Source organism: Schistocerca americana, chromosome 1 (assembly GCF_021461395.2).
Source record: "Schistocerca americana isolate TAMUIC-IGC-003095 chromosome 1, iqSchAmer2.1, whole genome shotgun sequence".
Lineage (NCBI taxonomy): Eukaryota > Metazoa > Arthropoda > Insecta > Orthoptera > Acrididae > Schistocerca > Schistocerca americana.
This window is the reverse complement of record NC_060119.1, coordinates 501,351,851-501,365,067: the sequence shown is the minus strand read 5'-3', so window position 1 is coordinate 501,365,067 and position 13,217 is coordinate 501,351,851. Positions and strand designations below refer to the sequence as shown.

Below are 13,217 nucleotides of genomic sequence, written 5' to 3'. Positions count from 1 at the left end.
TGATTATTGACCATGTTTCACTTCCATATGTGGCTACACTCTAGACAAACATCTTCAGATACAACTTTCTAACACTTGAATCTATATTTGATGTTAACAAATTTATATCTTGTCAATTCCAGTCTACATTTTATATCCTTTCTACTTCAGCCATCATCACTTATCTTGCAGCCAAAATAGCAAAACTCATCTACTACGTTTAGTGTCTTGTTCCCTAATCTAATCCCATCAGTTTCACCTGGTTTAATAAGATTACATTCCATTATCTTCATTTTGCTTCTATTGATGTCCATATTATGTCATCCTTTCACAACACTGTCTATTCCATTCAATTGCTCTTCCAAGTTCATTGCTGTCTCTGACAGAATTACAATGTCATTGGCAAACCTCATAGTTTTATTTTTTCTGCTTGAAATTTAAATTCCTACTCCAGAATTTTTCTTTGGTTTCTTTTACTGCTTGCTCAATGTACAGTTTGAACAACATTGGGGACAGGCTACAACCCTGTCTCACTCCCTTTTCAACCTCGGCTTCCTTTTCATGCCGCCTCGACTCTTATAAATACCGTCTGGTTTCAGTGCAAGATATAAATAGCTTTTTGCTCCCTGTATTTTAACCTTGCTATCTTCCAAATTACAAAGACAGTATTCCAGTCATCATTGTCAAAAGCTTTCTCTAAGTCTATAAATGATATAGACATAAGGGTGCTTTTCCACAACCTATTTTGTAAGACAAGTCGTAGGGTCAGTATTGCCTCATGTGTTCCTACATTTCTCTGGGACCCAAATTGATCTTCCCTGTTGCTGGGCTTTTACCAGTTTTTCAATTCTCCTGCTTTTACCAGTTTTTCAATTCTCAATGCACGGCCTGTGGCAGAGTTGTTACACGACAATAACATCCCTGTAATGGACTGGCCTGCGCAGAGTTCTGACCTGAATCCTATAGAACTGCTATGGGAGGTTTTGGAACACCGACTTCGTGCCAGACCTCACTGTCAGACATCAATACCTCTACTTAGTGCACCACTCTGTGAAGAATGGGCTGCCATTCCCCAAGAAACTTTCCAGCACCTGATTGAACGTGTGCCTGCGAGAGTGGATTTCCTGTAATTTTTGTATCTTTTTGATGCTTCCTTTTTTGAACTGAAATTATGATATCGATGGGAAAGGTGTCAGACTGCTGTGGCCACCACCAGCCACATGGCAGCCACCAGCGGCCACACAGCAGTTGATGTGTTAAATGATTCCAAATAATTATCAATAAGTATAGAGAAGGAATGGGTAAGAGAAGGATGAAATTCAAGAGTAGAAGAAATTAATAAGATACTGGGCCAATAAGATACTAGGACAGCAGTCAGTGGTAATGAACAAAATAGGATTTTGTTTCAGAAAAAATTGAGGAATCTGGAAAGATGAGGAAAGGGCAAGGTGTATTTAAAAATAGGGGAAAATGCATACTGATAATTGAGAGATTTATGAAACTGAGGACAAAGAATGAATAGGAACAATAAAACTGAATTATAGTGCAAGAGAAGGAAACTGGAAGAACTATTGAAGGAATATGGAATGGAGGTGAGTTGCATAAATCATGTGGATGTACTAATGTCAATGTTATAAAAAGGATAGATTTCTGCTCATCATATAGAGGAGATGTTGAGTTACAAACAGACACAACGAAACGACGGGTGAGCTTATATTCCTGGAGTCAACAGCAGATGTTGGGCATGTTCCATTGAATGGTTTGTGTGCTGACACTTGTTGATGGCCCAGCACTGAAATCTGCAACAATTTGCAAAGCATTGCACCTGTGTCATGTTTAATGATTCTCTTCAGTCATCATTGGTCCCATTCTTGCAGGATCTTTTTCCGGCCACAGTGATGTCGTAGATTTGGTGTTTTACCAGATTCCTGATATTCACGGCACACTTGTGAAATGGTCGTAAGGGAAAATCCCCACTTCATCCCTACCTCAGAGATTCTGTGTCCCATCGCTTGTGTGCCGTTCACTCATTTAAAGCTTGATAACCAGCTATTGTTGCCGCAGCAGTATCCAATCTAACAACTGCGCCAGACACTTGGTGTCTTATATAGGCGTTGCCGACTGCAGCACAGTATTCTGCCTATTTACATATCTCTGTATTTGAATACGCATGCCTATACCAGTTTGCTTGGCACTTTGGTGTATTTGACTGTCACTTCTGCAGATCTGTTGTCACATATGAAGGGCTTATTTCAGTATGTACTTGAATATTTCTGGTATCTCAACTGCAGATTTTTCAGCACTCATTTAACTTTAGGACTCTGTATCTCAGAATGAACAAAGATGGACTTGTACCTATATTGAAATAAGCCATTCATATAATCCTTTACTACTATGAACTTCACCTACACTACTGACGACATATATTTCATTAGGAAAAAAGAGCTCATTATGGATGGAGCATTGTTAGAATTCATTTGAGTGATTTATGGGAACCATTAAAATATAATTCTAGATGGTTTGATTAGGATTTCAGCCGTGCTCCTCCAGTCAAGTGTTTTAGTTACCCCGCACTCTTGCTCAATATATTTCTTCAGTGCAGTCACTTCTTTAAAAAATGCCTCTTGTTTCATATTATATAGTGATATAATAGGACAAACTTTTCAGTAAGAATGAAGAGTTAAGAAACTTAACATGCTCTGCATAATTGTATAAGTAGTCTCACATTTTTCGGTGCTTGCCATTTGTACACTTTCTCATATTTAACTTACTAACAGAACTCCACCCATCATTTCTTGCATTCTTTGTAATACTGCTTGTCCCTTCTTTATGTCTTCGCCACTTGACTTTTTCCATAAGTCTTTTTGTACTTCGTTTTCTCTCTCTCTCTCTCTCTCTCTCTCTCTCTCTCTCTCTCTCTCTCTCTCCCTCTCTTATGCATATGGTATCAGGTTACTTATCAGTAAGTCTAATGTCCGTTCACCCTTGTACTCTGATAACGAACTGACTTGAGTTGATGCAGTGGTTTCTGAAAGAGATGCCATTTTAAATTCCTAATTTGATGGCCTTTATTTAAGTTTGCCACATGTTTCCTAAACGGATTCAGGTGACTTACAGAATGCCTCTTTGTGAAAGGCTGCCAATTATTTTATTTTTCAGTTTGAGTCCAATTGAAGTGGTGCCCGGTAGTTCTATGCTCGGGACCATGTAAAAAAATCAATCATGATACTCAGTCTCTGTTCAGTAAACTAATAACTGACCATTATCCAATACAGTATTATTGATTCCGTTTGAACTTGAGCCATTTCTCTCTTGCCAGATGCTTAGGAACTGTTTAAATCTTACCTGTAGTATCTTTCTCAACATAAGCTTCCTCGAGAGGGTATCAAAAAGTAAATTATGCATTATTATGGCAGCTCAAGTAACTGGTATTGAATACAGCACTATACTTCAAGGTGACAGAGATCTATGACTCTGTTTTTTAACATAGTCACCTAGTCCCTGTAACAGTGGTCCCAATGTTCTACCAGTTGCCAATTTCTCTACAATATAAATCACACTCCCTGGTCACAGAGCCATTCAGGAAGTGTGGTGTGTATGTCTTTCCTCACAGATGTTCTTTCAGCTTATCAAATGGAAATTGCATGATGCAAAATCTGGACTTCTTGACCAACACCACCCATGTCTGTGCAGCCTTGGCAGAATTTCAGTATGGTTGGACACAACACTGCATTTGGTCCATATACCACCAGAATTTCATGGTGAATGTATGTGCAATTTAGATGTTTTCCCCACAAGAATCATATTTTTCAGCATATTTCAAGTATGGAGAATGTTTCCAGCTGTTGCACCATTTCAGCTACATTGCGATGCACCAGTTATTTGTACTGCAGTAGAGCTGCGTCTGCAGGAAACCCAGAAGATGTACTTCCTTCTCCCAATGGCCTACTCTTTTACGCAATGGTCTTAGTATGGGGCGACATGTGTAACGTGCTTTTTTAAGTTCCCATGCAAGTGTCTTGGAACATTTTAAATGTTTTACCTGACTTCACTTACATTTACTGTCTTCATTCTTCTCATTAATTTCAAAAAGGATAGTCCAATTTTTCCAAAAATATGAATTGACGTTGTTCTTTTTTGTGTTACTTACTGCTTTATTTCTAGTTTATTTTAGACATTTTTTTTATATTGTTACCAATTCACAGTTTGAGTATTATAAATTTAGCTCCCATACTGAAATTATACGTAACCAACACACAGTTCATAACATAAAGAAATTCAAACAAAAGCTCCATCCGCCCAATTTATAGCAGCTGTGTGAATAAAAGAAACTGCAGAGATTAGCAAATGGCATTAAAGGACAGATTTAAATACTGCCAATAGAAACATGTAAAAGTAGATAAAACTATTCCTAGCTCCCAGAACTATTAGTGTCCATCTCAGGGAGGAAAGAGTTTGGAATGGAGGGACAGATAATTCAAACCCAAGGTTGAAAGGGACCCATCTCTTGCAAGGACGGTCGAAGATGAAGGGAGAGGGGGAGATATCAGAGGGAGTAGATTAAAGATGATATATTGATAAGCAGTGTGCTGGTTTCAGTCCAATGGCAGTTGGACAAAGTGAGGAGTAAAAAAGGATGAAGAGGAAGAGAAACAAGAAGAAACCAGAGTAAGAGATGTGGAAAAACCAAAAAAATAGGGGAAGATGACAATAAAAAAAGTAAAAAAGAGTGGAGTAAATATTATGGAAAAAAAACAGTGGGAAATACAGGATGGAATCACAATATAAATTAGGACAGGTTACTACTTTCCACATACAGGAGGTGCTGAACAGCAGGCAGGCACATGTGAAAGTAGACTGTTTGATATTTTTTTAGCTATAGGACAATGTCCTTCATCAGTTGATGAAACACAGGCCACACCCTTCCCCACCCCCCCTCCCCACCCCCCCACCCCTCCCCACAGGGTGCTGTGGCACCACTGGGGTGGGCAGTGAGGGTACAGATAGATATAATAGATATAGATGAGGTATTTTATAGGAAAAGGAAAGGAGAGGGATCACAGATTAGGTGTGGGAGACGATGCTGTAGCATTCCCTGTGAGAGTGTGCAGGAACAGAATAGAGGACTGTGCAGAGGGGAAGGGGGGCTGAGGCAACTGGAGAACAAGGACTAGCAAAGATTAAGGCCATGAGGGGTACAGAAACAAATGATATGTTGCAGGGAGAGTTTCCATCTGCACAATTCAGAAAATCTGGAATTTTTGGAACAATTGAGATGGCACAGCCTGTGAAGCGGCATTAAAGTTAAGCACACCATATATGTGGAATGCTTGGCAAGTGAGTAATCCAACTGTCATTTGACCAAGTTAGTCAGTGGCCACTCATGCAGATAGACAGCTCGTTAGCGGTCATGCTCACATAGAATACTGCACACAGGTTGCAGTTAAGTTGACTGGTCTCAAAAGTGGCTCTGTCTTTGATGAGGTACAAAAGGTCTGTGACAGGACTGGAGTACATTGTAGTGGGGTCAGTATTGCATCTAGGTGTTTTACAGCTGTATGAGTCATGGGACAAGAGGTTGGGAGTAGGGATGGAAGAGGACAGACAAAGATGTGTGTTGGACGGGCAGCAGAATGATGCTTTGGGAGGGGTGGGGAGGATATTTCTCATCTCAGTGCATTAAAGAGATAGCCAAAACCCAGGCAGAGAATGTAATTTAGTTGATCCAGTCCTGGGTAGCACAGAGTCATTAGGGGGGGCACTTGTTTGTGGTGGGTATGTGGGGAATGCTACATGGTAGGAGACAAGACTCTGGAGATCTATTTCTGGATAAGGTGGAAAGGTTAATTTCAGTCTGTGAAGACCTCAGTGAGACCATTGATATATTTTGAGAATGACAGCTAGTCACTGCACATGTGATGATAATGGGTTGCTAGGCTGTATGGAAAGGCCATCTTGGTGTGGAAAAGGTAGCAGCTGTTGAAATGGTGTTGATGATTGATGGGTTTGATGTGGACCCCCATATGCTAAGCTATTCAAGGGCTATCCAGAGGCATCTTTCCAGCCACCCAAAAACTCAAACCCCTCTCTTGGCTCAGGTTCAGTGGCGGCAGTTATATCCAATTCTGAAAATTCCCACAGTGACTTATTAGTGTGTTAATGTTAGTATGGTCTGCAAAGTACTGACTATTCTGGGGACTGGTAGAAGCGTGTAAGAACCCAAAATATAAGTGGGCAAATAATAAAAGTAATAGTACTGAAGTAATTATGAGTAACACGAACAGAGACAATAACAATTGATGTTATCAATCTTGCATCTTTTACCAAGGAATTTATAAATTTGTAAGTTTAAGATGCATGATTTTAGTATACATAGGCTCTGCTTTCAATAGAAATATATGTGCACTTCCTAGAATGGTTCCTAATAACACGTTAAATGATAGAATGATCTGATGTCACGGAATGGATCAGGTTTTCTTCCGCTTCTTCTTCTTCTTCTTCTTCCTCCTCCTCTTCCTCTTCTTCTTCTTCTTCTTCTTCTTCTTCTTCCCAGACCTTGATTTTGTTTCATACAGTTTTCTTATTTTCAGGTATACCCTGCTTAGCTTATGGCTTAGCTGCTACTCTTCTTATCAAACACATAGAAATTGTGCACACTTCAAAAGGTAATGTAAAAATATATTTCTTATACAAGGAAGACAAAGGATCATTATACTAAAAGTTTATTCACAAATGTAACATAATGTTAGATCAAAATTTTACTCTCTCTTACCCCTCACACTGTATAGTAGAACTACAATTTCTGCTTATATTTATGTCTGACTGACTTATCTTCTGTAAGGTCTTTATTCCTTTGACATATGTTGAAAAATTATTTGTATACAATGTGACAGTGCAACAGAATTTACATTTAGTTGTTGAAACCTGTTATTCTGAGGGAAGATATGTAGGCAGGTGGTTACACAGTATAGAAGATGTCTGCAAATATTGTAACTATTAACCCAGATTAAATAATTTTAAACACTAATTGCTTCCTTATTTTGTGCAACAGTAAAAGAACTTCTATAAATATAATGTTCAAATTGATACTAGATATGTTTAAAAATTATTGTCATACCTCGTGTATTCGCGACATCATTGCCTACCTCGTGTTATCACAACATCGTTGCCGGGTCCCCCACCGCCTCTCCTCCTCCTCCCTGCTCACCTCACCCCCCCCCCCCCCCCCCACACACACACATACAATTTCCTCACCTAGCAACTTCACTTTTATTATTGCTGGCTTGGCAGAAGGTAGATGCCCTTTGTCAGAGCCACTTTACAGCAAAGGAAATAATTTATGTCATCGACTGTAAGTTGTTTAAGCTTTGTCCTGTGTATTTTTGTATGTTAGGTGTAGGCATATCTGAGGTGTAGAAAACAGTCTAAATATCACACTCAGGCTTACTGGTATATTATCTCAATTGCTCTCAATGTATAAAAGATTTTTGCCCCTGAAAGAAAATTGTAACTTTAAGCATGTTCTTGAAATTCTCAAACCAGTGAATGCACGGAGGTGTTGCATAGAAACTCTCCAAATGCATGAATCAGGTAACCTAAAGCAGACATAAGGCAAAATCTTAAAGTTTGAAATTATGGGAGAACTGATGGGTGTTAATTTGTTGCCATTGTATTTTGGCACAGAATCTTCTGGTCATTTTCAAGTTATATTGGTGAAAGAAGACTGAGCTCTTCTACAGTGTTTTCGGAAAGTTGCTGTGCACTGGACTACAGACTAATTTTGATTATGTTTGGCACTCGAAACAAAGTTGTACAACTGTTTTTTCTGATGACTTCTACTGTTACATACTGTTTGGTTCAGCTGATGAAAGATATTGAATGTAATGGGTAGTGTTTAGATGTTCAGTCTGTTTTTAAATTATGGTGCTTTCAATGGAGGAACATATTTTTCCTGTCGAACATGTGTTGACAAGATTTAGTCAAGGAGTCATTTACTGACAAATACCTGAACAGCTGTACCTCATCATAATGTGGTTCATTGACTTATTGAAAAATTTCAAAAGCCAGGCTCAGTGTTAGATGCCAAATGAGCTGGAAGACCACCTAAACAAAACAAACAGAAGTTGTTGGATACTTCTAACTCCATGCAGCAGAGCTCAGCAAAATCATTGCAGAATTTGACACAAGAAAAACATATCAGGCTTCCAACTGTGCATAAAGCGCTTAGGCAAACATTGAAATTTTTTTCATGTAAGGAGACAGCGATGCGAGAATTGCAAATGTGGATCATGAAAAGCAAATCCATTACTGCAAATAGTTTAAATCTTTTATTGAGTATGTAATATCTACTGTCCCTTATTGACAACAAAAAATGCACAAAAATACAATGGCAGTGCGCCAGAATCACACAGGCTCATGAGAACATTAAAAGAAGAATTGTAGTCCAGTTGAGTCCACTAACATGCAGTTCTCATCATAAGATATTATGAAACTGTCCTAGTCCGCAAGTGGAAATTCCACTTAATACAGCTGTGGTGAAAATGAGAGAGGCTGCACCATCAGCAAGTGAAGCAAGTGCTCTCATTTTGTCTCCTCATCATCAACGCCAAATATGAATTTTGCGGTAATCATGTGGCATGCATAAGCACACTGCTCTCCTCCAGGGGACCAGTGCTGCAGGAACTGGTGGACAAAGGCGGTGGGCCAACCAGGACCACTGGAGACAGGCTGGCATGGGCCAGGAGGCCATGAGGTCTGTCCAGGTGACCCGGTGATAGTGGCAACAGCGCCGCGATAGTATATGTCGGGCGATGAGGTTCACCTTATTCGGCTCATTGCTGTCTGAAGAGGCAACACTGTTGTGGGGCTCGACTGTCAGCTGTCTACAACCTGATAGGGCATATGGCCAGAAGTGGTGCAGACGATAGCAAGCCGCATGCGGGAATGACCCCACATGGTGTGGCAACAGATGCCTGATGCTCCTGCAGAAGGATGCCGCCCAGGTAGCTGCCATCAGACAGTAGATGAGGATCCGACATGGCCAGCTGCTGCATCTTGACCTTGCTGTTGCTCAGCAGAACATCAAACAGAGGCATCCTTCAGGTGCCCAGCCCCTGGAGTGGAACGGCATTTGCAAGAGGACTCCCCACTGGAAGCTGCTGTGGCTGCAGTCAGTGCCTCATCAAGGATGCTGTTAATTCTGATGGTGGGAGAGCAGCATGCTGCCAGAATCCCAGTGAACATTTGCTAGCTATACTTGACTTGCACCGCTGCTAGCTCCTATCCATACTGCCAGCAGAACATGTGTGCCCAGACAGTGTCATAAAGGATGTATCATGGTGGTCAGGAATGCACTTTGAACTGAAGCACAAGGCAGAACAGGTGTACCAGTGTCTGGGGCGGTTTTCTATGGAGGATCTCTACTGGGTTATGACCAGTTCTGTAGATGGCCCATGGCCAAATCCTCCAAGCAGTTTTTAACCACTTGTTAAGGTGTGCACCATACACTCTGCACCCCCCCCCCCCCCCCCCCCCCCACATTCAACTGCGGGTGATGAACAGATGTGAGAGGGGAAATGCCATTGTGGGTACAGTAATCATGAAACAATGCTGAAGTGAACTATAGGCAACTGTTAGAGATGGTGGTCTGATGCAGCCCTCTGATTACAAAAACCTGGGTGAGAGCCCACGTAGTAGCTTTTGACATCGTGGAGTGCATGTGCATGACTTACAGATGACTGAACAGCTCCTTGAGCACCTCCAACGACATAGAATTACAGAAGAGGCCTCCAAAATCCATGTGGATGTGGCCACATGGTTGACTAGACTTGGGCCATGAAGGGAAAGTTTGTAGTGGTACTGCCTGCTGTTCTGTGGTGGGTTGGGTCCCTTGGGCAAGTGTGACAATGTGTATACAATAGCATGCTGTACGATATATCTGTAATGAATCTCATGGTGATACTCACTCTGCCGGCCGCGGTGGTCTAGCGGTTCTAGGCGCTCAGTCAGGAACCGCGCGACTGCTACGGTCGCAGGTTCGAATCCTGCCTCGGGCATGGATGTGTGTGATGTCCTTAGGTTAGTTAGGTTTAATTAGTTCTAAGTTCTAGGGGACTTATGACCACAGATGTTGAGTCCCATAGCGCTCAGAGCCATTTGAACCATTTTTTTGATACTCACTCAAAAACAAGGCCCAATCTTGGAGTTGTTTTGCAGTCCTGTCGGGAAGCTGTGAATGAGCCAAGAAGTTATGATCACTCATTAGATGAAGAGCAGACATTATGGCCAAAGCTTCCTTCTGTATCAGAGAATAATTGTGTTGAGCAGCTGCCAACATTGTGGATATGTACATGATAGGCTGTTCAGAGTTATCAGCACTTCTGTGAGACAAAGCTGCTCCAATCCTATACAGAGAGGCATCTGTGGCCAGGACAAGCTGCTTACCCAATATAAAGGTACCATGCCACAGCAATGACTTGAGCAGTAACTTGGTGCATTGAAACACTCAGTCACAGTCCACACCAACTTAATCAAATGATCACCTTTTTTACATTCACTGTTTAATGGATGGATGATACCCCCTGTGTTGGGGAGAAAGTGTGAATAATCTGTGACATTACCCAGAAAGCTGGAGTTCCTTCAGCTTTCGCAGTTTATGTAGGTTTTCAATAGCCACCACAAGGCGTTCTGTGGGTTTGACATCATCTTTTGGAAGGAGGTGCCCAAATATTCTGTTTCTGTCTGAATAAAAAAAATTTTTCTGTATGTGGATTGTACTTTAGACCTGCCTCTTAGTGAGATGTTCTGCTGTGAGGAACCTGTGGTGATAATGCCATCACGGTGGTTTGTAAAGCATGGAACACCCTGCATAACTGATCTAAAAATCTCTGGAAAATGACAGTTGCACTCATGATGCCGAATGAGAGATATGTATAAAGGTTCAATGCAAAGGGAATGCTGATGATAAAAATCTGTTTAAAGGCAGAATCCAGACAAAACTGCAGGTATGCCTTTGCAAGTCAATTTTCAGATGACATTCACTGTCTGCCAGCTTTGCAAGTATTTCTTTGGGATGTGGGATAGGGTAGCACTCTACAATTGATTTGAGCCTTAACAGTGGACTTAAAATCCTTGGACATATGAAGCACGCCTGTAGGCATATGAATAACAACCAAGGGCATAGCCCACCGGCAGGAAGAAATGGGTTCAAGAAAATCCAGGCTGTGTAACTTTCACAGTTTACCCTTGACAGCTGGCCGCAGAGCAAAGAAGAATAGGCTGAACATGACAAAATTTGGGAACAAACAATGGTTTAAGGATGATGTGAGCATCATAATCTGTTGCAGCACCTAATCCAGAAGAAACAGAGACCTGAACTCATGGCAGAGGTCGTCCAATACCTGGAATGGAACGGAGTTGGAATATTATGCACAGCATCCTGAATTTGAAACCCAAAAACTGTAAATGTGTCAGAACCAAAAGTGTGTTCCGATTTTGCACTACCAGTGGTCAAAACCGTGATCACTCTTGTGACATGCTGATACTCAATGTCAGTTATGAGCTGGTCTTGAAAAGGAATTGGTTGATTGCTGTAATTGACCACATAATAATTTGTGGAGGACATAGCAGGGTGACCCAAGCAATGATAGGTGTCAAGGTTGATGAGAGACACAAGGACCCCTGTCATCCTGGAAACCGTTTATTATACATCTTATTGGGAATGCTGAGCTCCTAGCTGTGCACTGGTGTAACTCAATGAACCTCTGTGAACTCCGTGTCCACACTGGAGGCCTGATTGTGTGGGCAGCTATGGCAAACAGCTGCCACAAGGCTGTGTTTATGGCAAGCCATACACTGTGCCTGCTGGTGCAGGCAGTGACAATGGGCATGTGCATGGAAACAATCAGGACACAAGGGGAATCTGAATTGGAAGGGTGTACAGGACAACAGTGAATGGCATGAACCAAATGAGCATGATGAGACTGTCGGTAAATGATGCCTTTGCATTACATTATGTCCAAGGTGTCCTCAAATTATTATCGCAGTTGTGACAGTTTGTAAACCTGAGTGATAGCCAGAAATCCTCAACTGTAGGAACATCTTAATGCAAAGCCTCATGATGTACCTCTCTGTCCAGAGTGGAACGGATAATGATGTCACGTATCGGAGAGTCAGCATAGTACTGCTTACATTGCCCACAAATAAAGCGACACTTTCTACTTAAACTGCAGATGTCAGCTACCCATGGCCTGGTTTCTTTTGTTCCTGGTGAAACTTCATGCATGAAGATACAATATGAGTTAACTTAATGTAATAAGCACTGAGCAACCCACACATTTCAGAAAATGACTGTGGTGCAGGGACCTTCAACGGAGCAAGTTTTTGAACCAAATGAAGGTTTGAGGCTCAAATTGAGACAAGAGAAAAAAAGTTTGCAAAAACAGGTCCACTATCCAAAACACTGCAAACTTTTGCTTCTTGGAATGGTGGAATAGCTGGGGGAGTAATCGACCATGGAGAACACAGTTGCGGGGGACCCATGGCACCTTGCAAATTTGTAACCAATTGACAAAGCAATTCTAACTGCTTCTGTTGTTGCTGTTCAAACTGATTTTGCTGCTCCCTGCTGTTGCTGTTTTTGTAACGACTGATCCAATGCAGAGCCCATTGTACTCATGGAACATGGGCAGAAATAAAACAATCTCATTGCCAAAAAGTGTAGTATCTACAGTTCTTTACTGACAACAACCAACACACAAAATTACATTGGTGGTGAACAGAGCACAAGAATCGCACAGGCAGATGAGAACGTTAACAGAAGAACTGCAGTCGAGGCTGAGTCCAATAAAATGCAATATTACTGGTCTGTCCTATTTAGCAGCAGGACTTTCACTGAACATGGCAGAGGTGAGAGAGAGCGAGGCCACATCAGCAGCATGCTGCCAGAACCACTCACCCAGGGGCACTGCTGGCACACAAAGCAGGCACTCTCATTTCATTTTCTCACTGACAGTGCTGAATACGAATCTTACAGTCCTGGCGGTACCATATGTAGATGTACTGCCAGGGCGAGGAACACTATTGATATTCTTGATGTCACCGTTTACACAGATGGGGTATGCTTCCACCTCTCTGGTGATGTTAACACAAAAGACACACGATTATGGTCAAAGGAGAATCCTCGTGCTGTGCTTGAAACACCACTGCATGATTAGAAAATTAGTATGTGGGTAGCAATA

The 13,217-nt window shown here is 41.5% G+C and overlaps 1 protein-coding gene across 11 annotated transcripts in view; it reads left to right on the top strand.

Moving 5' to 3' along the window:
• Window positions 1–13,217, top strand: part of LOC124604669 (uncharacterized protein C15orf61) — a 65,392-nt gene that overhangs the window by 26,877 nt on the left and 25,298 nt on the right. For 9 of the 11 annotated variants that reach the window (XM_047136503.1, XM_047136501.1, XM_047136500.1 and 6 more), the window contains one exon: window positions 6,570–7,006. The exons of 1 other annotated variant lie outside the window; for it this stretch is intronic. In XM_047136503.1, coding sequence (XP_046992459.1) covers window positions 6,570–6,697 — 128 coding nt within the window. In that variant the 3' untranslated portion in view covers window positions 6,698–7,006. Of the gene's footprint in view, window positions 1–1,388; window positions 1,572–6,569; window positions 7,007–13,217 lie in introns of those variants that run through there. One more of the 11 variants, XR_006978593.1, reaches the window with a different exon arrangement.